The sequence below is a fragment of the Silurus meridionalis genome, chromosome 2 (assembly GCF_014805685.1).
Source record: "Silurus meridionalis isolate SWU-2019-XX chromosome 2, ASM1480568v1, whole genome shotgun sequence".
In the NCBI taxonomy this organism is placed as follows: Eukaryota; Metazoa; Chordata; class Actinopteri; order Siluriformes; family Siluridae; genus Silurus; species Silurus meridionalis.
Window position 1 is genome coordinate 17,566,622 of NC_060885.1, and position 26,417 is coordinate 17,593,038.

At 37.0% G+C, this 26,417-nt stretch overlaps 1 protein-coding gene across 6 annotated transcripts in view; it reads left to right on the forward strand.

The window, feature by feature from the left end:
• ptpn20 (protein tyrosine phosphatase non-receptor type 20) overlaps window positions 1-23,652 on the forward strand; it is a 34,680-nt gene extending 11,028 nt beyond the window's left edge. For 5 of the 6 annotated variants that reach the window (XM_046865037.1, XM_046865028.1, XM_046865053.1 and 2 more), the window contains exons 17-48: window positions 1,651-1,810; window positions 1,945-2,179; window positions 2,292-2,386; window positions 2,848-2,925; window positions 3,078-3,185; window positions 3,272-3,388; window positions 3,486-3,661; window positions 4,361-4,462; window positions 4,639-4,732; window positions 5,173-5,258; window positions 6,032-6,224; window positions 6,766-6,971; window positions 7,248-7,346; window positions 7,429-7,856; window positions 10,482-10,776; window positions 10,866-11,036; window positions 11,217-11,391; window positions 11,620-11,830; window positions 11,956-11,993; window positions 12,942-13,025; window positions 13,536-13,600; window positions 14,517-14,678; window positions 14,759-14,924; window positions 15,094-15,173; window positions 15,352-15,425; window positions 17,313-17,497; window positions 17,577-17,725; window positions 18,443-18,533; window positions 20,307-20,641; window positions 21,018-21,233; window positions 22,262-22,324; window positions 23,049-23,652. In XM_046865037.1, the coding sequence (XP_046720993.1) occupies window positions 1,651-1,810; window positions 1,945-2,179; window positions 2,292-2,386; window positions 2,848-2,925; window positions 3,078-3,185; window positions 3,272-3,388; window positions 3,486-3,661; window positions 4,361-4,462; window positions 4,639-4,732; window positions 5,173-5,258; window positions 6,032-6,224; window positions 6,766-6,971; window positions 7,248-7,346; window positions 7,429-7,856; window positions 10,482-10,776; window positions 10,866-11,036; window positions 11,217-11,391; window positions 11,620-11,830; window positions 11,956-11,993; window positions 12,942-13,025; window positions 13,536-13,600; window positions 14,517-14,678; window positions 14,759-14,924; window positions 15,094-15,173; window positions 15,352-15,425; window positions 17,313-17,497; window positions 17,577-17,725; window positions 18,443-18,533; window positions 20,307-20,641; window positions 21,018-21,233; window positions 22,262-22,324; window positions 23,049-23,144 (4,833 nt within the window). In that variant the 3' untranslated portion in view covers window positions 23,145-23,652. The remainder of the gene's footprint in view (window positions 1-1,650; window positions 1,811-1,944; window positions 2,180-2,291; window positions 2,387-2,847; window positions 2,926-3,077; window positions 3,186-3,271; window positions 3,389-3,485; window positions 3,662-4,360; window positions 4,463-4,638; window positions 4,733-5,172; window positions 5,259-6,031; window positions 6,225-6,765; window positions 6,972-7,247; window positions 7,347-7,428; window positions 7,857-10,481; window positions 10,777-10,865; window positions 11,037-11,216; window positions 11,392-11,619; window positions 11,831-11,955; window positions 11,994-12,941; window positions 13,026-13,535; window positions 13,601-14,516; window positions 14,679-14,758; window positions 14,925-15,093; window positions 15,174-15,351; window positions 15,426-17,312; window positions 17,498-17,576; window positions 17,726-18,442; window positions 18,534-20,306; window positions 20,642-21,017; window positions 21,234-22,261; window positions 22,325-23,048) is intronic. The other variant, XM_046865065.1, reaches the window with a different exon arrangement.
• Window positions 23,653-26,417: the final 2,765 nt, after the last annotated feature.

Here is a 26,417-nt window from a genome sequence, read left to right on the forward strand (position 1 = left end):
GCCCCTGTATGACCTTACCAGAGGCGTATTACAACAAAACTCAGTTGGCATGTTCCTAATGTATTTTCCCTTATGGCCTTCAGTACCTCAGTTGCTTATACCCTGCTAATCGCTGCTTGCAGCTATATTTATTATTATTATTATTATTATTAATATTATTATTATTATTATTATTTAATATTATTTATATTTTACCTACTATATTGTTATATATCATAAATGATTTAAAATCTAATCTTTTTACTCTGCAAAGATTGAGACAAACCTTTTGATGAAATTGGCTTTGAAAAATAGATAAATATGGAATTCCTTATTCCCAGTAGGTATTAATGTAATAAAACACGCACAGGCAAATAATGTTTAAAAATCAAGTGCTCTTTGGCTTTATATAAATACAACTTGAAAACTTGATTGTTTCTTGATTTGAAATGAAATGTAACTGTTAAGAGGATGTGTATCTGTCAAATGTGAAGTTTACTGAAACATAAATTGTAGAGTTAAGATTTAGAATAATATAGAATATATTGCACTTATAGCTGTCTAAAGCAGGAGTGTATCTACCCAGGCAACTGCCACCATAAGAAAAATCTTTGCCACCCCATCTGCCACCCCAGCACTGGTATCCCAATATATAAAATAAAAAATGTAATCAAAATGTTGCCATGATCATTTACAGCAGTGGCGCTTTAATGTGATGACATAAAAAAAACATATACCCATGAATAATGGCAAAAAATCTTGTTTTTCAATTGAAGTACAGTCCAAACAAACGACTCTTTAGAACTGCTTTATTTTATTGAACCAATTCAATGCAACCAGCCTGATCACTAATCCCAACAAAATTATTTTATCAAATCAAAGCATTTGTATAAATATACATGTAATAATATATATTATTAAGATAAGATAAGATAAGATAAGATAAGATAAGATAAGATAAGATAAGATAAGATAGGACCACGAATAGGTAGTTACGCTATCAAACATATTGCACATTGGTAATATTGCACGGTTCTAAATTACTGTTATTGCACATTTATTGCATAAAAAAACTGTTAAACACAATAACAGTGTATATTTTGGTGACTGGTTTATTGGGAGCAGCTCTAAATGTAAAGTCTAATAGCCGAAGAAAAGACCGTCTTTATCTCTTCTTCAGACACTTAGGGTGTAACAGGATGTAACATTATATATTATTATATAAGTATCATATATTAATATTGTTTATTTTAATGATATGTTCGTGTGTATTAATGACTAACATTTAGCTCTAAGCTATTATCAAACATATGTTGTTCAGTAGCTTGGATCTTCAGAATGGTCCGAATTTTCACAAGTGACGTCATGTGACAACAATGCATTTGGCATTGTAGCTTTACCAGTTATCAGCGCAACAGAGTTTTTCGCCTCTGAAGATAATCACCCCATAAGGTCTACAATGGGGGAGAGTGGAGTGTCAAGTTGGGCTATTTTTAGCATTATATGCACTAAATTCTATATACACAGAATATGTATATAATTTTTTAATTCATGCAAGGACGCTTGCTTCAGTGTTGCCACCCCTCATAATTCTCATGCAAACCCCTTGCCACCCCATAAATACTTTTCTATATTTGCCCCCAGTCTAAAGCTTTTCTTTGTCTCGTGCAGTGGCGTAAATTCACTGTAGAATGTGGCCCTAGTGGGAAAAAGCACTCATTTGTAACCGAGAGTTCCAAGATAGCACAATACCTCCTGGACCTCTGCTCTGCTCAGCACAAATTCAACAGTGAGATGACCTCTCGGCAACTAACCTACAGTTCAGCATCAGGTGCTTTATAATTAAATAACTCCCGTAAATTCTGCTGTGTAATGATAACCACTGTGGTAATAAATCTTCTTTGCAAAAGACTATTATACCGTAATTGCTCTTTAAATGTCCTATTTTTATTTGTTTTTCTCCAGATGGTAAGCAATTGAAACATCCTTTGATATGGCGTGCTCGACAAAATCTGTTGAAGAGGATGTCATGTTCAGATGTCGGGCTCAATAATGTTGGTCTGAGCATGTCGTCTATGAACTCCATAAGCAAGTCATGCGATGACCTTCCAGCCAAGATTCAGCAGTCAAGAGATCTGCGAAATACACATGACCTTGTAGGAGGCCTTATTGAACTCAAGAAACCAAATGTGAAATGCAGGTACTGAGAGCACTTCACATGACAACATGTGGATAGCAGACATTCACATGTGGTACATCACTGGTGTTGAGTATGATCTTACATATTGTAATTCTCTCTTGCTTCTTCTTAGCTCCACAGAGGCTTTTAGTTCTCCAATTTACCGCATAATGTCAAATGTCTCTCTACAAAAACAAGACTCTGAGACTTACTCAGTCTCATCCAGGGGTAATCTTGCACTTTAATGCATTTTTTCCATGTTAACTGATTCCACCAGCATGTCTGAGAAGTCTCCAAAAATAAGGAACTTTAGTATGTATGCAAGCATTCGTCAGTGGCTGTTTGTAGATGTTTCCTTCTTGGTTTTGTCTACAACACTACCAGTCCTTTTGCATTTGTTAATAAGTTTAGCAACAGTGTTCCTATTTAAGTCCAATTTAACTTTGTAGCATCTTTGCAACAGCTTCAGCCATGTTCATTATTTAGCAATGAGCAAAATCTCAATACAGTCTTCTTTTTTCTTTTAAAACTGTCTAAAAACAATTATACAACATATAACCTTAGTGTTAAACTTTTTAAAAGGCTTACGAATATATAGTGTTAATATATAGTAGACTTTTGGGGCACCCTGTAATTACAATTATACTGTCATTTTAAAATATATTTTTTTGTTTGTTTTTTTCTGACAGCTGGCACTCCTGTTAGAACTCCACCAGAAAGAGAAATTATCTGTGTTACACTGAAGAAAGATCCTAAACATGGATTTGGTAATGAAATTTCATGCAATAGTAATATAACTGTTATGAATTGCCAATGACTCCTCCTTTCCAGTGCAAAAGGCTTCCTTAATTTATTATTAACCAGGCAAACAAATGTTATAGAATATAAAAAAATGATGCATGTTCCTTATTAATGACAGGGTTTATAATAGTTGGAGAGGACAATACAGGAAAATTAGATCTTGGAATCTTCATTGCATCCATCATTCCTGATGGGCCAGCTGATAAAGATGGCAGAATCAAGCCAGGTAGAGATTTTTCCCTCTTTTTCAATGCCCAGTGGATGCACACTTTACAGGTTTCATGTGTTTTTTTTTAATTGTTTGTTATATAGGTGGACGACTGATTTCTCTTAATAAGACCAGTCTGGAAGGAGTAACTTTCAATGCAGCTGCTGCCATCTTACAGAACAGCCCAGATGAAGTGGAGCTTATAGTGTCTCAACCAAAGCGTAATATTATAATCATATTAATTTATTTAAATGTTTACAGAAGAACAGTTTTATTACTATATAACTCAGAACTATTTTTTTCCTCTTGTATAATTAGATGAGTTTGGGGACCGTAAAAGCTCTCTAACTGCTGGCAGTTTAGGGTTGATGCTGGAGAGAATTACCCAGAATGCAGAGCACAGAGCACTGAAAGAAGACACTGTATCCAACACTGTCACACCCAAAACGGGTAGAAAGCTACATATCCCTGTTGTTCGTATTCTAGATACTAAGGTATGAAGTTATTAGCTGCAGACAGTAATTTACGTCTTGCATTAAGTATCCACCCACCTTAAGGTTTTCCTTAAAGTTTGTAGCATTACAACCTGAAACTGAAATGGGATTATTTAGGATTATATTTTACAAAGCTTCACAAAATAGCCTAGGATTGTAGAATGGGTAGCATTTTTGTAGTTCTCTTTTATTTTGTGATTAAAAAAGTATTCGCTCTCACTACTCTGAAACTCCTCTGCAGGTTTTAGTGACTGTTGCATTCAGAAGTCACATAATTTGTTGAAATAAATGTATAATTGAATGCATAATTTAGAAAGTCACATTGTATCAATGTAAATATACCTGTGGTCTTGGTGTGCAATTGGTGTATTTGACAATTAAAAAAGCAACTATATGCATACTATCAAAATGAAATAAAAACTACAAACCTGTTTGATTGAGCCAAGCAAAGCTCAGACCTCAATCCGATTAGACACGATCCAATCTAAAAGAGCTTGAACAATTTCCCCCAGAAAAATGGTTAAAACTATTAAGATCATAATGGTGGAGACATATTCCACAAGACATATTAGTAGATATTATTAGTGACCCATTAGACACATTGTCTACATTTTTGTAGTTGAGTTGTAGTAATACCAATTGCGGGGGAGTTTGAGATTTATGAGCCAGAATGACTTGTTCCTTGTCTTCCCTGTGTAGGATGTGTTCTCTAAGTTATCCACTAACTCCAGCCTCAGGCCTGGTGACTTGGTCTATGTGGAGCTCAAGAAAGTCAACGGCAGCCTGGGCATCTGTGTTGCTGTAAATCTTTAGTTTTAGTGTTAATTGACAAGCAAATAATTAAAACAACAGAGTAATGTAATAAAATTTTTGTCAACTATTGCTCATAATTACATCTTACCAATAGACAAAATACAGTTAAAATATCATCTAAATCAAATTTTTTGGAACAATACTCAGCATCAGTCAATTTCCAGGGTGGCATTAATACGAGCGTGCGCCATGGAGGGATCTATATTAAAAGCCTGATACCTGGAGGAGCTGCTGATCTGGATGGGCGAATACAGACTGGTAAATAATCCATCTGGTCTTGAATACAAAAAGCTTGTGGCACCATACACAAATTCAAGGAGTTAATAGCAAAAACCAATATATCGTTTACAAAATGACTGAATTGTTGTAGGAACAGGGTGCTATTTTTTTCCATTTCTATACAAGAACATTTTCTCTCTATATATATTATTACACAAAACTCTACTTTTATTACTAAAATGACACATATTTTTTTGTAGTACCATATGTGTATACAGTTGCTTCAAATTAAAACACAAAATTTCATTTTGTCCTTTGTTTATCATTGTTTATGTTATATGCATCAGGTGATCACCATAATTAAAATTACACATGAAAGTTGTAACACATTTGTCACATCTAATGATTAGGTGTGTGTGTGTGTGTGTGTGTGTGTGTGTGTGTGTGTGTGTGTGTGTGTGTGTGTGTGTCTTTTATAGGTGATAGGCTCCTGGAGGTGAACGGCTATAACCTGCAAGGTGTTACCCATAAGCAAGCTGTGGAATGTTTGAAAAAAACTGGAGAGGTGCTGAACTTAGTAAACTTTTTAAAATGTATAAATTATATAAACACAGAATATTTCAGCATAATTCGCTTCACAATCGCATGCTTTGATTTCATGTTTTATCACTCAATACAAAATTAAAACTAAACACAAAACCTTTGTATAATTACTTTTAGAAACAATAATTTAGCCTCCAATTTTTTTACAAGTGTGCTTCAATTCAATGATGCTTGATGGCATTAATTTATACACAGTCTGCCACAATGATTTTAAGTTCTTGACTTTGACTTTGACATCCCAACACCATTTTTCTAAAGCCATTTAGATCCTGATTTGCTAATGTGCTAAATATAAAACTAGAGCTGCAATACAAACTTTCTTGTAATCCCAAAATATAACCTTCCACAACCGTGCTTGCCGATTGGTATTGTGTTTTGTGATGATATGCTGCGTTTGGTGTTTACAAACATGGTAAAAACATGGTGCTGTGCATTATGACCTAGCATCTCCAGTTTAGTCTCATCAGATAATCTGTGGTTTATACATATACAATTTTGCCAACCTATGTTTGTGTTGTCAAATTATTTTAGTAGAGAAGGGCTTTTTCCCTAATGTCTTTCTTGAAACCCATACTTATTCAATATTTTTTTTCAGATTTTGCTATCGTAACCATAAATGTTCAATGTGCTAAATCACACACTGGTTCTGTGAGTTCAATGCTGATGTCCTTTCTTCTTGTATTCTGTAAATTGTTAATATTGATTTTGTTGATGATTCATGTTTTTTGTTTTTAGCTGGTGTCTCTGATTCTAGAGCGGGAGCCTCCCCTTGTGATGGAGTCCTCCAGCTCAACGTCCACTTTGGAAAGACAGAAATCTCCATCATCCCTCAGTGCACAGAGCACCACCCCCACCCCCACTAGAAAAGACATTACCATGGAAACGCCTTTGTCTGTCAGGGCCAAGGACTACAGCTTTGTGTCAGATGGTATGAAACAGCGGTGAGAGCAGGAAGGCAGCATAGTGAGACATTAATAGCGAGACAAATCTGACAGCATTTCTGGCCTATCTGCATTACTGGTTCTGTAAATATAACTTAAAATTAAACAAAAGGTGGGAAATTATATTGTGTGTTGACAGCACCGACAGCATCTAGGCATAGGCAAACTGGGGCGCAAACAGAAGTGGGGGGCCCGCTGCTGCCTTCACCCATTTCAATTATTTACCATTTTTTCTGCTGTGGTTTAATATACAGTATATGTTTACATACTTGAATTCAGGCAATTTCGTAATGATTATTAAATGTGTTCAACCTTTTTAATGGAAGCATTGTGGTGGGAAGGTGAGAAACGGCCCTGTCTGTTGAACATGTGGGTTTTTATATGATTGTTAACATAAAACAAATATAAGCAAAGAGAACATCAATCATAGGTATACTGTATGTTTAAATAATACCACCACTAATAAGAAAATTACCTGCTAGTGTGCCTGTGTAGTATAAATCTATTCTTACTTTTTCTGGGTGCTAGAAAACACATTGGAAGTGACTGTGGAGAAGAAACTGAGTGGTTTGGGCTTTAGCTTCCTCATCAGTAACATTAGTCCTGAGGAAGGAAGTGTAGTGCGAATTAGGAGTCTGTTCTCTGGCCAGATGTCTGAAGAAAGCGGACCACTCAGAGAAGGAGATGTAATCCTTGCAGTTAATGGAGAATCTGTGAAAGGACTTTCTTATCAGGTACTGTGCTCATTTACACTTATTATATGAGAAACTTCAATTTCACAAAATGTAGCAAAGTGGCAGTCACTATGTTTAAATCAACCTCCAATTGGTGTATTATTTACTTTTTCTTTTTATGAAGTGATTATTTTAGGAAAAATATACAGTTGATGGTAACAACCCAGGAACAAGGAAATGCATATTCTGAAGCCTTTTTCCTGAGAGTATACTACTGTATATGTATGTGTTTTGTGAGAACTAGGCCTTGCAGTACATGTTTTGTGTCCCCAACAGAAAGTACTACAGCTGCTTCGAGGAACACCATCTGAGCTTAAACTGTTAATCTGTCGACCTTTACCTGGTCAACTTCCAGAGATGGACTCAATCTCAATAGTACGTTCATACGATCAGTGCATTATATACAAAGTCATATGTGTCATAAATTATTTAGTTGTCTTTTATTTGTCTTTAATAGAATCCTTCCCCATTGCCAAGTAAAAAGCAGAGGTCTTGGTCTTTAGATCTGCCAGTGGAGTCTGTCTCTTCAGATTTTAGTGAAATACTCCAACAAAAGACCACAGCACTATGCCAGAAGAAGAACTGCCCTTCACCCAAACCTAATATTGTCCAAATAATTCAGCAGAAACAGGACATTGAACAGGATGAGACACTATCCACCATATCATCTCCACCATCCCCACTATCCACTGATGGACAGCAAGATGAAAATCCATATGAGGATATTCTCAACAATACTTCCTGTTCCCAAACACCAACAACACTTGTAACAACAACTGTCAACCCTGTACAACCAGTACATATGCCAACACCTTCTCCAGCATGCCCAAATCCAGAGGGAGGATTAATGTTCTCAGAAACCAAGCCCGGCTCATCTGTTATCAGGTACCATACAACACTATCTTTGCATTTATAAAAACAAGTCTGACTTACTCAAGGAGATGGCTGTACTGTCTGACACTACAGTAAAATAAAATATACTAGAGTCTAAAAACGTATCTACTTAATTCATTCAATGGTAATTCAACTGTATTTATATGTTACTTGTTCCTCAAAAAAATGAAAAAATGTTGTTCAAGTCTGTTTTCCTTGATTAGTATGCAATCACTCAATCACACTAAGCAAAGTCACAGCAACATAAACGTAATAATGGCCTATGGGCAGTTATTGTATTTTCATGAGCCATTTTCCAGATTATTAATAAAATTAAAACATTACATTCTTAAATTGTAACTTTAAAATAATAACATATAAACTGTAAATAAAATTAAACGTTTTATTTTATTTTAAGATTAAAAGAATAAGAACTTCTTCTTTCAGCCGCTCCCATAAGGGGTTGCCACAGCGGATCATCTGTCTCCATACCACTTTATCCTCTACATCTGCCTCTTTCAAACCAACTACCTGCATGTCTTCCCTCAACACGAGCCGTTGGCCGAGGTGCTTTGGAGGTTCCATACAGTGAAGAACTGTGTTCCCTTTGGCCATTTTCTCTCTCAAGAGAGTGGGAGATCTTCAAGCCATCTCTGTGGCCCCCTCTTTCCTGGAGTTTACTCCAGGCATGAACAGTGCCTTCCTTTACCTTAGAACAGGGTATGTTCCCAAGGTACCCTTGGTTGTCCCACGACCTGTTATGCTCCAGGCATTCTTCCTCCTCCTTTCCAGGCCCAGACAATGCGAGTCGGATCAACTGTTCGTCTGCTCCTTGCAAACCAGCAGACACTCAGGAGATATTTTTATTTTATCCTTGACATTAGTGCCACTCCTGCCCCCTCAGTCCTCAGTCCCTAGCTGTGAGCCTTGGTATCTGCGGAACAGCATGGGAATGGTTTGCTTCCTACCTGGAAGGTCGCTCATACCAGGTAACATGGAGGGGATCCACATCTGCCCCATGCAGACTCACCACTGGTGTCCCACAAGGCTCTGTACTAGGTCCCCTCCTTTTCTTCCTCTATACCCACTCCATTGGTGAAGTCATATCATTACATGGGTTTTCTTATCACTGCTATGCAGATGACACTCAACTCATCTTTTCTTTCCCTCCATCAGATACCACAGCTTCCGCTCAGGTCTCAGCATGCTTGTCAGACATATCTTTATGGATGAGTGCTCACCAACTTAAACTTAACCCCAGCAAAACAGAACTGCTGGTCATTCCAGGTGATTCATCCCCAGGTCAAGATCTCCAAATAACACTTCATGACTCTCTGCTCTCCCCTTCAGCCACTGCTCGTAACCTTGGGGTAACTATGGACAATGAACTGTCTTTTTTCCACATGTCGCTAATGTTGCTCGTTCTTGTCGAATTCTTCTCTATAACATCTGAAGGATTCGACCATTTCTGTCCATACAGGCTGCCCAGGTGCTTGTTCAGTCTCTTGCCATTTCAAGACTTGACTACTGCAACTCTCTGCTGGCAGGTCTCCCCCTGAACGCTATTCGTCCACTGCAAATGATCCAAAACGCAGCGGCACGACTTGTGTTCAATCAGCCCAAGTTTTCCCACACCACCCCACTGCTGCGCTCCCTTCACTGGCTTCCAGTAGCTGCAAGTATCAGATTCAAAACACTGATGCTTGCCTACAAGGCCAAAAATGGACCAGCACCATCTTACCTCAGTGACCTCATCACATCTCGCACTGCACCACGCTGTCTGAGATCCTCCAGCACTGCTCGACTGGTACCACCTTCTCTCAGAATGAGAGGTAAGTACACTTCAAGGCTCTTCTCTGTTCTGGCACCGAGGTGGTGGAATGAACTTCCCCTAGATGTCCGTACAGCAGAGTCCCTGATTATCTTTAAGCGACAACTGAAGACCTACCTCTTCCTGAAATACCTAAATTAGCACTTTCCAAGTTTGTAGAATTCGAGTTATATTTATATTGAGTTTGTAATCTTGCGTACCAGTGTAGATTTATTCATTACTAGAGATTTAAAGCACTTTTAACCGTCGCTCTGGATAGGGGCGTCTGATAAATGCCGCAAATGTAAATGTAAATGTAGCTGTGCCCATCCACACTAGGTAGGTACTGGTCAGTCAAGAGTGATTGGACTCTCATTCCCAAAGCTTTGTTGAAGCAGCTCGAGTTTCTGAAAGGAACGTCTCTAGGTTACGTATGTAACCCTGGTTCCCTGAGGGAACGAGACGCTGCATCTAAATGCCACACTGCCTGAATCCCTTTAGCGCTCCCTTCCCTTTTCAGAAGCTAGTGCCGGTTTCACTCCATGTGCGAATCACATGTGATGTAGAGCGTGGACAACGCAGAAGCGTTCCCAAAGAATTGTTGATGCAGTGTCTTGTTTTCTCAGGGGAACCAGGGAACCCTCCTCTGCACATGTCCAAACCATCTCAATAAGGCCTCTCTCACTTTGTCCCCATGTGCTGTTCCTCTAAAAAAAAAATTCTAATCTTGTCAATTCTCGTCATTCCCAAAGAAAATCTCAGCATAATTTTAATAGAATAAGTTGATAATCCTAATTGTAAATGTGTAACAATAAATGTGTGTGCAGTGAGCTCAATGAAGTTGTGGATGGGAGCAGAGCATGCTTCATAGCCAATGGACTGGATGTCTTAGCTGATGAAGAATATCTGACTATTACCACCAATGCAGCCAGCCCTCTAATCTGCAGCCATGTCTCTGCAAGTGCTTTGATCCCTCCTACACCTTCTTCACCACCTCACATAATGTCTCCAATAACCAGTCCATCAAAAACAGCAACACCATCATCTCCTTTAGCTCAACCCATTTCAGGAGGCACCAACAATGGCTGGGATGATGAAGAGCAGGATGATGCCCCCAGAAGGGTAAAAGTTCTGTAGACATTTGCAAATGTATTCAGATGTAATAAGATTTGATGTGAAGATTATTTAATTTATTTTTCTTTTTTTTACAGGAAGTGTTTAAGGAGTTTGAGCTGACAGTAACCCTTACTAAATCTAGAAATGGTAGTTTTGGGTTTACTATCACCAGGAGTAAATTAGACAACTGCTATTACATACAGAAAATCCTGGATAATCCAGCCAAAGCAGATGGCAGGCTCAGATCAGGAGACAGGCTAAAAATGGTACTCATTATGTCACAAATAATCACAAATATCCAAGTCTGAAAAAAAAAACCTATAATAATTTTTCAGTGAAACTATTTCCCTAAAATATCTGTCCTTTAAATAACCTTTTTAATGGATTTTGTTGGAATATTATTTGATTCTTGTATTTTTTTGCTCGTGTTGTCTGTCTTTATTCAGGTGAATGGTCACTATGTGTCCAGTGTGTCTGATGAAGTGGCCATGACTATTCTGAGATACTCTCCTAAAAGACTCCACATGGTGTTAGGCAGAGCTGAACAGAACCTCCTACCTCCTCCACCACCAGACAGCCTTCAGGACATTATCATATACAAGACATCTTCTGGACAGTTAGGTGAGGCATTACAAATCGACAGTATATAGAGTAAAGTCTTGGACATAACGAGGAATGCTGTGAAACAAAGCATACAGTTAAACATTTCATTTGTCTGCTTAATCTATACTGTACTTTAGTTCTGTTAGTTTGGTTGAATATGTAGATAATTTGAAAACAATAATTGTGAAATCATGCAGACAAAATCTCTTTTTACTTTTATTTAATTATCTTGTTTTTACTGCAAAGGTATTAAGCTCCGAGGTGGCATTGGCAGCAAATGGCAGGGGATATATGTTCAGGAGGTGGTGCCAAATTCAGCTGCCTGTGAGGAGGGTAGCATTCAGCCGAATGACCGAATTGTCTACATCAATGGAAGTTGTACACTGGGAATGACGCTGGAAGATGCTGTAAAGACATGTGAACTTGCTTCGCACAAAGTCAGACTCAAAGCCATGAGGTGAGATAATATGCACCATTATTAGACTAATTTCTAACATGTGGTTTATGTGGCAAATAATATAAATAAAATATTTTTCTTTAAATTGTCTGATCTATTGTTCTTTTTGCTTTTATTTTATACAGAGAAAATCAACCGGTGACACCCAGAAGCAAATGGAATGGTAGGCATCAGAGTAATTTATTCATAAGAATAAGATGTTTTATACATATTATACATCTTCAAAATAATGCAAAATAACATGTAACCTATGAATTTGTTTTCTGCATTTAGTTAGTTATTGAGTATACAGCAGTTCACCTTGCCATAGGCTAGATTTTACACTGCAAGTCACAAGTGTGTGTATGTGCCTGTCATGCTCTCAGCACATGGCTGACATGTCTCATTCTAGTCTGAAGTGACAGAATTGAGACAGTGAGCTGCTCTGGTGGCTGCCACTGTGGCTTGGGATTCATTGAACGCTTCACTGGCCACAGCAACATTTTTTAATGCAGTGTCAGCTCAGATTAAATGTGCACCCTCCTTCAACATCAGTCCTGACTAATGTTTTATTGTGGTAGTTTGGGTCATAGTAGCATAACAGTGCAGAAGGTCACCTAACAACTCTAGCATGAGCAACTGTCTGGTTGGAAAGGCTCTGCATGTTCTCCTCATTTCCACAGAGAACTCCCAGAAGCGTGCAGTAGGTGGACTGGCTTAGATAAATAAGGTCCTAAGTGTGAATTTGTATGTGCATAGTGCTGGACTGTACATCATGATCCAGTCTGCACCCCTATTTCTTTTTGTCAAGGATCTGGACACAGAGCTGAATTTTATTTCAGATATGAACTATTTAAATAAAAATGTATTTCAAATTTTATTGAGTATATAGTAGTCCTGGTCGAGAACATTATCCAGAAGATTTTTCAGGATTATGGTGCAAGATAAGAATGTAAAAGTGACAGTGCAAGTATTAATGCAGCTATCTACTAGTCTACTTTGAAGACTACAAAACACAATAATTGATGTTCTACAAATTAATGTGCAAAAAATACAGATTCATCTAGATCCATGTTGTTGATTTCACCATATGTTTACATTTTTGTTAAATTCTTATTTATTTCATTTGCAGGTTTTTTTGATTGGAAGAAAGAGAGGAGGTTTATCCCTCTCTCTGAGGAGGCAAAGTCATCGGAGATGGAGGTTGCTGCTGATGGTAAGGACTCTAGTTTCTGTGTCTCTATTCCCGGAGAGCTGTAGCTTAAGCTCTATGCTGACAGACAGAGCTTGCCTGGACCAAAGGTCATAAAGTGCAAAATTAATTATTAGCGAGTGCCCCAACCCTTTCTGAACCATCAAACAGCATTTTCGTTGTGCCTGATGGACGTGTCCCAGGTGATCCCATGTGACACCTGGGTTGCTGGGCGACTGCTAGCTAGGGGGTCCAACAGTACCAGAAAAAGATAGTCTTGCTCACCATTCAGAGCATTTTGCTAGTCAGCACATATCCTCCTGGAATGGCAGCAGAGGAAGTTACCATGAGTTTTGTGTCTGTTTCATATCTGGTTTAAAGGTTTGTTTAACAGAAGATATTTTACATTAAACAAATTTTAGTTTTGATTTGGGTGTGTTTATGTTGTAGGTTTACTGCATAACCTACTTTTATGTAAACTGCATTTTTCAAGTTTTGATATTTGTTTTTGTCTTTCTTTTATTATATTCACAGTTAAACACATGGCTGAAAATACTAAAGGATTTGGGCCAATGTCTTCTGTAACCCCTCAGCAGGAGGTAACTCTGCTCTCTATCTAAATGATGACACTGAAACCTGAGTCTCGTAATCCATCTCTCTCTGTTCACAATTATCAGTCTTTTTTTCACAATTCTTTGCTCTTTATTTATATATTAATATTTCACTGTTTGGAAATACTCATGCAGACAGGAATCAGAGAAAAGTCTTTTGAGTGTTTTTGTTTGTTCAATGGAGCTGAACAATACTGATTTTTTTTTTCTGGTATCCCTATAAATATATTTCCCTAAAAAAACATACAGAAATATTTTCATTAAATTTCTAATCTTTCCTACATTTTTTGCAACAAAAAAAGAGAATGTTTGGTAAATAAGAGCCGGTTTCAAATCACAGCTTAAGACATATCTTAGGTATTTAATTTATTTAAAGATAATAAATAATTTTCATGGCATGTAATATTTGTGCAAATTTGATTGACTGCCAGTATAGCAACATGTATCAAACATCTTCTTTTAAAGCACCTAAAATATGCTCGAGAGATTAAATCTCTTAGATCTTATAGTCATTAGATGAGTTGTGCCCAAATTATGATGGATGTGGTCAGAAACAAATTCTCAGACAGGATGCTGAATAAAAAAATGCTTGATGAGTATCAAGGGGCATCAAGTGTGGCAAGAAATCTCTCCCCACACTATTACAATGCTAGTAGCAGCCTGAACCATAAGTAGGTTGGGTTTATAGATTTCTGGTGGTGATACCAAATTCTGACACTAGAATTTGACTGTTGGCAGCAAAAATTAAGATTCATCAAAGCTGGCAATGCTCTTCGAATTTTCCAAGTTTTCCAACTGTCCATTTTTTGGTAGACCTGAGGTCACTGTTCTTGGCTGCCAGGAGTTGTAGCTGATAAGTTTTTTAATTCTGAATTATTTTATTTTTTTGTGCCCTCTGTCTCAGAGCTGTATTCTTCAACTGGAGTTTACTAAACCAGAGAGAGGTGGGTTGGGCTTTTCTCTGGTAGGAGGAGTTAATGGCAGCAGTCTGCAAATTAAGGACATCTGCTGTGGGAGCTTGGTTGAGCAGGATGGCCGTCTGCGTGTAGGAGATATCCTCCTGGAGGTAGATGTCCTTTTAGTTGTGTAGAAGTTTATTCACATGACCAGAGCAGAATCATTTTAACCCTGCACTCATGTGTGCAGGTGAATGGTGTGATCGTGTCAGGATTGAGCCATATTAAGGTGGTGGATATTCTAAGGAGAGCAGAGGGGACAGTCCAGCTGACTTTATACAGAGACACTTTCACCATTAATTCTTGCACTGGCTGTAGATCCTATACAGAAGACCCTCAGGAACACAACACTAAAGGTCTTTCCTTACCCTCTGGCTAACATTAAGACATTTCTTCATAACCCGTACAATAAATTAACCGAAATATAACTGCAAATGCTCAGTAGAATTTCGTAGAATTAATTCTTCATGTTTTCAGTTCACACTGTATTTAATCAAAGTTAATTGTCTTGTATTACTCTGGCAGGCATAAGCTCACTTCTAGAGTTGCAGGAGGAGGATTTGTCTTCCGAGAATCATGGGGATAAAAAGATGAAGGATGAACAGGTTCATAAAAGAACAATACTTTCACTGTGCATTTTACTATATACATTTCAGAATAATATCCTGAGATATATAGACACTTAGACAATATTAAATGTCTTTTGCGTTAAAAATCAATAAAGACAATGAAATAAAATCTTAATTCTTTTAATTAGCTAAATTTTATGCCCTTTCTTTAAAGGATAGTGGAAACTGTACACCTACCTTTCAGGGCTGTTGCCCATCTCTGAGTGTCACAGATATGCTACATAGCAGGTAAGTGTTATTTCTTTCTGTCTGACAATGAGTTTGCTTACTTTTTACTAGTATTCAGTATCTGCAGTAGTGTATATATATATATATATATATATATATATACACACACACACACAAACAAACAAATTTGAGAACACCCCTTACATTTTCACATCTATTTTAGTGCTGTATACCTCAAGGGATAATACAAGAGAAATTAACCATGGACTATGATGTTCGCAGATGATATTGTTATTTGTGGTGAGAGTAAGGAGCAGGTTGAGAAGAGCCTGGAGAGGTGGAGGTACACGCTGGAGAGAAGGGGAATAAAAGTCAGTAGGAGTAAGACAGAGTACATGTGTGTGAATGAGAGGAAGGACAGTGGAGTGGGTGGAGGAGTTCAGGTACCTGGGGTCAACAGTGCAAAGTAATGGACAGTGTGTTAGGGAAGTGAGGAGAAGAGTGCAGGCAGGGTGGGGTGGGTGGAGAAGAGTGGCAGAAGTGATTTGTGATAGTCAAGTCAAGTCAAGTTTATTTCTATAGCGCTTTTCACAACAGACATTGTCTCAAAGAAGCTTAACAGAATTTAACAGTTAAGGTGACCGATGTGTATTTATTCATTGGGAGTGACGAGGATATACACGATTAAAAACAAATTTGTTAGAGAGACCACGTATGTAGGACGTTTTGGGGACGAAGTGAGAGAGGCTTGATTAATATGGTTTGGACATTAGCAGAGGACGGTCATGGGGTATATCGGTAGGAGATTGCTGAGGATGGAGCCGCCAGGAAGGATAAAAAGAGGAAGGCCAAAGAGGAGGTTTATAGATGTGGTGGGGGAAGAGGCAAATGTAGAGAACAAATGGGTTTGGAGACAGATGATCTGCTGTGGTGACCCCTAATGGGAGCAGCCAAAAAAAGAAGAAGAACGCATTAACGGACATTCATTTTACTGGCACTAATTTTATTAATGCACGATTAATGCAGCGCACATTTCTGTTTGACCATTTTTATTAAAATTATAATTAAATAAATGTTAAAGAGGCGAAGTTAAAACGCAACACATTTATTCACGACATCCTTCCTCAGATATAAAAAAATTTAATTACTAAACATTGCCTTCCCAGACAATTTCAGCATTGACCAATCCTTAGCCACGCTTACTGTGAACTGAGGGAAAGCAGCCACGTACCATATTTCACAATTAAAACAACCACTAAAAAAAGTAATAATAACATTACTATAAAAACATGATATTTCAAAAGGAATTATTACTGAAATAATAATTTCTAGAATGTAAAATAATGTAATAAATATAAAATAATTCATAACAATCAAAGAGATTTTGAGTGAAATTAATCTATTTATAACATCTGTTACAATTAGTTAGTATATTCAAATCTTGAAAAGTACTAATTTAAGGTACATTTAAAACAGATAAAAATGTGCAATTAAGTTTGCGATTAATCACAGTTAACTCATGACATAATATAAGAGAGAGACAGAAGAGAGAAACAGAGAGGTTCCTCAAAGGAAACGTTATTCTTTTATTATATCGTCTTTCATAATTATGATGTCATAACATGACATTTAAATCACTACCGGATTAATCATGACTGCATTCAATTATTAATAAAATAAAACAGGTTGCACTGTGAGAATAGATGCAGTAAATTAATACTAATTAATTAAACTGCTAAATGGCCAAACAGCTGGGTTTTGTGTTGCATTGTGTAAAACACAAGAGGGCACCAACGAGTTATAAATAAAATATTCCAACACGTATTTTGGGAGGAAATGTTAGAAATAAAAAAAAAAAAATAGGAGGAAAAGTCACAGCCTATGCTTATAAAGGCTCTAATAAAGGCAGACATGGGATCATGCTATTTGTTCTTACCTGCCTTTAAGGTCCGAACCCCAGAAGCAGAATCTAGAAAGTTCTAGCAAAATTGTGCAGAAAAATTACACCGACAGCTGGAGCAGTGATGATGATGATGATGATGATGATGATGATGATGACGACGATGACGATGAAGATGATGATGATGATGACACTTATCAGCCTTCTTCTACAGAAACATCACCATACACAGGTAGGGGAGACTGAACATAAGACACTATATTTAAAATGAGGCCCGGTTTAAACTAAAGTATGCAAATTAAAAATTTTAGGTCCACCTATTGTGTCAGAGGAAGATCTGATGAGACTTGCCCTGATTAGCCCACCGAATGATGGACAGTACTCAGGGTCCAGACTCAAAAGTCTTATTCACAATCTTCAGAATCAACTGGATCTGGATGACCTTGTCAAGGAGTTTATGGTATGTTCTTCACCTTAGATTTATATTAAAATAAACATGATTCATACAAATGTTTAAAAAATGGAAATCACTTTGAAGGTTTGAATCAAAGCTTAATGTGGAATTACTTAAAATTACAATAAACATTTTTCCATTAGAGCTCGTTTAACATTTAGTAGAAAGCAAAATCCGTGTAGTTTTCCCATGCTTGTGTTTTGTACCACTGAATCTGTAGTGTCACATAAGTTTCCTTGACAGAGTTAAATATTAGCAGCTGGCACTGAACATAAAGCCTATCGGTCCTCTACAAATAACACATGTTGACATTATTTAGTCATGTCTGGCTGACAGTTCAACAAAAATTGGTTAGAAAATGTCACAATCTCTACATGCTTTATTTTAGTACAATATATTATTAAAATATTTTGCTATGTAAATTTTTCAGGAAGTAGCCCAACAAAGCCTTTATAAAACACTCAAGAAAAATACACTTCAATAAATGTATGTAAATTTGCATAAAGCTTTAAAAATCCAGAACTCTTACTAATCAGCTCCTTCCAGTTAAAACTGTAACAGCTGCTTTATGATGTAATGTATACAGAGCTCATACTGTAATCTGAGTTACGTTGGAAAAAGTGTAATTATCCGTAATGAATGTGCCTTGAGTTTGGTCCATTTCACTTCTTAATGATAGATTTATTCACACCATATTATACATACATTTCTTTTTAACTGTAGGCATTAGGGCATATGACACCATCAGATAACTGCCTGGTTGGAAAGGCACCAGAGAACCGAGAGAAGAACCGATACAGAGAAATCCTGCCCTGTAAGTCCTTCTGCACGCATCTATTCCACAGAAACACAATTAATTATTTATTCACTCATTCATCTTAACTGCTTTATTCTTGTCATGTTGGAACTAAATCCAACTTTAACTAACTGATCCATTCTGTTCATGATGGAGCTAAATGAGGTAGGAATTTCCCTTAGATAGGACAACAGTCCATCACAGAGTACCACGCACAAATACATTGAAATACTCATTCACACCTAGTGGCAAAGTAAAGTAGCCAACCTACCTACCCACATTAAAAGGTATTGCTTTACACTTCTTGTGTGTGTCTGTATGATTGAACTCCATCCATTGCCTTATTGTGGTTTTCCAGGATTTTTACTTGGTCTGATTTTCACACTGCAGCTTTTGTTATCAAGTTTACACTACAACAGTTTGACTCTCAGTTCCTCAGTTACTGTAATGGGAAGAAGTCTGAAAGATCTGTAAACCTCTGGGTTGGGTCTGAGTTTGTGTGAGAAGGCTATATGAGTCCCTGAGGAACACACAGGGGGATGTGTGTGCTCAGAGGCGGGCAATGAGGTACAATGCAGGACTTCTTATGCTGACAGGAGGCAGACTGGCCCTCGCATGCCCTTGAGTGTTTGTTTATTACTGTGGCTGCTCACTGGGCTTCTGTTCCTTCAAATAAAGCCCTTAGGATTGCAAAGTGTGAGGCCCATAGGACTTAACTGTTTTTGCTGGAAGTAGTTCAAGTCCTCCTATAAGAAGTCCGATGCCACCCAATGTGATGATGTCTCTACACGCATCTACCTTCTCCTGGAGAATTCCACTTCCCCATTGCAAGCCCCCCTTTTTGTTTTCACTCTTTTTCTTGCACCTCTTTCTCTCTGTGGTTGTTCAACATGTTTTTCCAGGCAGACCCCTTGTTGAGCGTTACATGTAGGTCAGCAAGCTACCAGGGTAATATAGTGAGGAATCATGTACCAAGGCCTCATGCAGAGACACCGCAACATGCCCCCTGCATTCCCACAAACATGACTGTATCATACTTAATTGATGCCAGAAAATAATAATCCAGAACATTCCTCTGAATACACTAATTCTGGTCTGTCCTTCTGCTTTTTTAATTGCAATTATTTATTAAAACAAAGAGATAGTCTATTCATTATTCTCCTCACATTTAGCATTTTGGTTCTCATATAATAATAGGATCAGATTATTAATTTAAACACAAAAGAAACAATAATACAAATACAAAAAAATACCTATGTTTGTAAATCTGTAACAAGATATAAAATATGTAAAAAAATGCAATACTATAATCCCCTGTAAATATTTTTGTTAAATAACATTTTTTCCTGTTATTATACTCAGATTATGTTAATTATTAGATGATTGTGTCGGCTCTCCAAATCTCTTTGAATTAGTTGTTGCTTTAAAAACAAAAACATATTACAATAATTGCATTAGAAGTACTGACAGTGCATTCTGAATGACAGGTAGCAAGGCTGTCTGAACTATGTTGTAATAGAAACAGTGAAAATTCAACAGTGCTGTGATATAGAAATACAGAATTTCTGAATCTAGTGAATATGGCTATGGGTATTTTAGGTAACTTGTGTAGAGTTAAACCAACATTAAAAACTCATGCACAACAATTACAATGAGCTCAAATTTTTTTCTGAATAAAAAAATCTAATTATAGCAAAAACAGCTACGAACACAAACAAACATAATGTCACTCAAATAGACCTGAAATAAACCATACAAAACTAACGCTGACTCTCAAACCTCTATATACAGATGATAAAACACGAGTTCCTGTGGGAGAAAAAGAGGACTACATTAATGCCAGCTATATCCGGATGAAGGTGGGCCCAGATGAGTTTTTCTACATCTCATCACAGGGACCTCTGCCCAACACTCAGGACTGCTTCTGGCAAATGGTCTGGGAGAATAAGTCTGACATCATTGCTATGATGACCCGGGAAGTGGAGCGTGGCAGAATCAAATGCCACAAGTACTGGCCTGAGAAACTCGATCTTCCAATAGAAACTAGCCACTACCAGTTGATCCTGAATAACTATCAGAAATTGGACTACTTTCACATCAAGGCCATAAAGATGGTAGAAAAGGAGGTGAGAGAAGTTAGACTGTAGTGCTGGATTTGCCTTAATAGTATTATTAACGGTCGCAGTAATATCACAGTCATTCCTTAATAATATTTTGTGAAAACATTTTTTACTGTTACCCTTATTTTTGTTGGTAACCAGTCTGCATGTCCAGACTACTTATCCTCATTATCCCCTGTGTTCCATACAGTCCCTCCTTCCCTTCCACTTTACTCTCACTTCTGCATGTTGGAGTAACTCACAGAAATTCTCATTTGTGTTTTAGTGTGCAAAATATGATGTGTAATATTTGATCAAAAACTATGTATCTATATGAATGGGATAACAACATTTGACTAAACATTAAAGAAAATATTCTGATAGACCATGCACTCTATTGTAGACTGGAGCCACACACTTTGTGAAACACCTGAAGTTCACCACATGGCCAGACCACAGTACGCCTCACTCTTCCAAGCAGCTAGTGCACTTCATCCGATATATGCGTGCAGTACACTTGAAAGGGCCCGTCATTGTGCACTGCAGCGCTGGCATAGGTCGGACCGGTGTCCTCATCTGTGCTGATGTCATCCTTGGCCTTATTGAGAGGGACCTCACTGTGAGTATGTGTGGTACATGCATTCCATGGGGTACATGTTTTTCCATAGATATATTTGTCTTGTTACTCACACAATAATGAGGAAATTATAGATACCAGATAATGTTTTTCCACTCATTAGCAGTTCTTCATCAGCAAAATAATTAAATGTGAACACATTTACAATCTAATATGATGTATTAAGGAGTGGCATGTTGCCACAGTGGGTAGAATAGCTGTGTCACAGCTCCAGGTCCTGAGTTGGATCTTGATCTCAGGTCATTGTCTGGGCCGAGTTTCACACTCCCTGCATGTCTGCATGTGTTTTCCATTTTCCTCCTACTGTCTAAAAACAAGTGCAATACCAGATGCAATGGGTTCCATTTGATTTGACCAGAACAAAATTTAAAAAATTTAAATAAAGTGTAATATTTACAGGAAGAAATCCTAACAAAATGAAATATCTTAAATACAGTCAAATGTATCTAGTATTTCCTATTATAAAAATAGATGTGTCAAAGTATTATTAGACAAATATTGGATTATTAAGCAAATTAAGGCTTTATTGTCATTTATTGTGATCTTATTTATATTGTCTAAATAATCCACATTTTCTTGCAGTGTAAAGAGATAATGGTGTGCGAAAAAGGAAATTAGAAGACCATAGTTCTCTTGCCCATAGTAGATTCATAAAGTACTTAAGTATACACAGAACATTAACCAGAAAAAAATCAATGATGAAATGAGATCATATTAATAGCAAAACAACTGTTTAACTAACTGTGGTAAGTGAAATAATTAGCGGTGAGTAATCAAAATATGTCCATGATAAAGGTAGAAAAGGGAAAAAAAGACTGAGAATAAATACTGTATTTAAAACACAGTATTTTAGATTTTTTGACATTCACTTGTTCTTACTAAAACAAATATTGTTTTTGGTTCTTTTATTTCTTTATTTTTATCACATTTTATAAAGTACATTCTGATTTCCTCTTTGATCTGCATATAACATACTGTACATACATACCCATCTCCATCTGTTTTCTCAGGTTAATGTGAATGAGATTGTTAGGGAGATGCGTCTCCAGCGCCATGGGATGATCCAAACCAAGGTCAGTATATATATCTTCTTCTTATTATTATTCTTTTTTAGCTTTTAAGGGTCGCCACAGCAGGTCATCCGTCTCCCAACCCCCCGTCCTCTACATCTAGCTCTTTCAAATCAACTACCTGCATGTCTTCCCTCACCACATCCATAAACCTCCTCCTTGGTCTTCCTCTTTTCCTCCTTCCTGGTAGGTCCATCTTCAGCATTCTTCTACCGATATACTCCATGTCCCTCCTCTGCACATGTCCAAAACATTTCAATCGTGCCTCCCTCACCTTTTCTCCAAAACGTCCTACATGCGTGGTCCCTCTAATAAACTCATTTCTAATCCTGTCCATCATCGTAACTCCTAACAAAAACCTCAACATCTTCAGCTCTGCTACCTCAAGCTCCCCCTACTGTCTTTTTATCAAATATTATATATATATATATATATATATATATATATATATATATATATATATATATATATATATATATATATATATATATGATTTCACACTAATTAGAGTTTATGATCTGAAAGCTGCCAGACCACGAATGTATCATCTCTGACTTGAGCCACCTGTAATTACCTATAATGGAACATCTCTCTGTTTGAGGAAGGGCATGCATTTGTTTTTGTATACTTTGATATATGATTTACAGACACTGATGAAAATTGCCCAGGCAGGCATTCATTAATGAAACTACGAATATGGACTTACTGTTGTTCTCTCTGTTTCCAGGAACAGTACGTCTTCTGTTACAAAGTGTGGCTGGACGTGTTACAGAGCATCTCCCTTCTTCATGGCAACCAGTGGCAATCAGAAACCCCCTTGTGAATGAATTAATGAGTTCTGGCTTTTTTCCATGCTAAGTTATTCCACAGTTTCCTCAGTGGAGCGACAGCTCTCGTCTTGTTGAACAGTGTTGAAATGCTGTTATATGAAGTTAATCATGTGCACTGAGTTTGAGTTTCAGTGCTGTTCTGATCGTTTAGCATTAAATATATGGCACAGGAAGCACACTAGACATTTTTATCAACTGTGTTATGACCTTGTATGGCTCGATTTATATCTTCACCAACCACATATAACTCAAAGCACAGTTTTCCTAGCCATCAAAAGGCTTGTCTTTTTTTTTTTTTTTTTTGCCTTGAATGTGTAGTCAGGTACAATCTAATGATGTGTGTTTTAATTATACAAACATGTTTAATTCAATGTCATTAATGTTATAATTATAATTTCGACAAGATCAATGTGGCACAATATCATGACAACAGCATAATAAGCACACAACCAGCTGATATTTCATGTATGTTTAAAATAAATGATTTCATTAAATCTTGAATTAGTTTTAGTAATTGAATTATTATAGTTTTCTTAGATATGACTTAATCATTCTGAAGGCTATTCTTACTTTTAAGAGCTAAAACAAACATTGAGTCAAGTGCCTTTTTATTTCCTCTGTTGAGCAGCTTTCTCAGTCGTCTCACACACTGAAGTAAACTAATTCTGGCTGCAAGCTGCCAGCTACGTACAAAGAGGAGTGGGTGAATATATCTGCTTAGCAACTAGAGCTTTACAAAACTTAGCAGCAGGCGTTATTAATGACAGCATTCATTTTGTTTTTATTTTCTCATGATGATCTGTGTATTTTTTGTTATCCTATTGTAACAACACTGTTGAAATGAAAGATGGTGGTCTTTTCAGTTAAGAATTTTTTTGGTCAGGACCATACTTAAAGTAGGTGACATCAGATAAAATGAGAATTAGGTAGAAGCTTTTGCTATTCCTTTTACACACTTACGTTTAAGTGAAATAAGAATATAGAAATATAAAATTAGGGATATACAGTATTATATCTGCCTATCTATACTTTTGTTAAAATGCCTCAGTTTGAAACACGAATCTATCTCCTTATCTGATTAAATATTTGTTTTCCGAAGTCAGAAGTTGAAATAGAAATTATTTCCATGCTGCTCCGGTATAAGCATATTAACGCTGCTCTTTACCCAGCCACATTTTGCAGGGGTTTTTTTTGTGCATCTGTTATTTGTTCACTCTGTATTTATACATCATGTCTGCAGTCTCCTTGGAATCTCCACAGTGAATGTATTATATTTAGAGATGTTTTAATATCTAAGTAATCTGTTACTTATTTTGCAAATAATAAAAAAATAGCAGCCACTCTTACACTGATTAGAGATATAAAATAATAATTGGTTCTGAAGTGTGAACATTTCAAGTTAACAATATGCTGAGACTTTTCTGTAGAGATTGGTATAAGTTTAATGGATATCTGTGTCTGCTGATTTTTTCACATGGTTGCAGGTCTTTGCTACAGTTTCACCACTTTTGATGCATTTCAAGGGCGAAACATAAACAGGATTTGCCAGTCGACGACACGGCACATGAAGCAGGGTGCTTATGTTCGGCTTTTACTGCTGGATAAATACAGCCTCTCCCATGGATCATAGTGACAGTATGGAAAGCCCGATTATGTTGTGTTCAGGACTGGGGAAAAACCAGGTCCTATTATTATTTTCAGTTGTGGGAGTGAAGTGCTGCTTTTTTTTTTTTTTTTACCTGGAGTAGGAAACAATAACACTTTGGTTTAGAGTATGTCTTTGTGTGTATTGCTGTAGTTTATTGCCTACATTCAGCCTTGTCATATTTTCGTAGAAACCCATCTGGAACACATTAACACCTCTGTTTCCATTAAAACAAAGTCTGCATGCTCTAAATTATTTTGTACCAATAATGCCACTGAGAAATTAATACCAGGTGTATTGCTTAATAACATTTTTGTTCATTTCATTTAGTAAATTCTAGTATTAAACAGAATTTTAGGAGAGTCAATTAGAAAACTAGAGCTACAATAATAAGCAGGAACTGGATGCATTCTAGCTTCACCCACAGAGGAAAATGACAGTTTGTCTCCTGTAATATATACTGTACTCCAATTTTACTGAGTATAAAGGTATAGAGGAGTAGGTGTGCTAAAGTGGTAAAGTCATGTGAAGCCGTACAATTTGGACGGAAAAAAGCTTGTAATTTACAAGCCATGGAAAGTGTAGAAATGATCTCACAGCCTCCTTGTAAATCTACCAAGTGCTAGGTTCACTGTGCTGCACAAACTCTTTTCTAGTACAAATGTAAAAATAGAAACCAAATAATGGGCTTGTACCTAACCACTCTAGTTCCAATTTATGAATCACAATTAAGGTGAAGTTACTGCTTACAAAACAAGTATTAGCCTCATTCCTGGTGTAAATTTTTACGACCTGAACCTTTCGGTTGGCTAAGTGACTTATTAGTCACCAATATGTTTATGAATCCATTAAAACAAATAGCAGTGCCACGTATTAACTGCTGTTTACACTAAGCAACACAGAAAAGCTGGACTATGCAGTCATACTGAAATCAGTATTCAGAACTGGCTTTTTCTTTTTACTTTTTTTTTTTTTACCATTGACATCTGGGAATACTGAGACCAATAGGCTGAAAGCATGTGTCAGATTCAAGCAGCTGGAGCTTTACTTTACCTGGAGAGCATAATCAGATGATGTCAATGATGATGATGATGTCAACGATGATGATGATTAGGTGGAAGAGGAGAAGGAGTTGAAGAAGGAGGAAGGGGACTAATGGAGTAAGCAGGCATGTGTACTTAACCATGTTTCTTTCTCTTTGTGTGGGTTTTGCAGCTCCTGGGCATGTGATGACAGTAAGGCCAGTAAGAACGTGACGGTTTTTCACCTGCACTTTCTCTTATATGTCCTGCTATTTATGACTGCCTCACAGAGATCATGTACAAACATATCATCATGTCATCAAGAGCATCTTTGAAGTAAACCAAGACTTTATTCCAGAACCTTTAGTAACTAACAGTGATTGTAACAGGCATCATTGACTGCAGGAAAAAAAACCTGATAGTCATTGTTTCATAAAAACAATAACATCTGAACTTGACAAAGCAAGAGCCAAGCTTGTTTCAGTTTTTATATAAGAGCTTAAGACCTTTTGAATCAGAATATGTGATTAGATTAACATTATGTTTCAGAGCTTGTAGGGTAGTTAGTTTTGGTCTTGATCTAGACATTAACACATTGT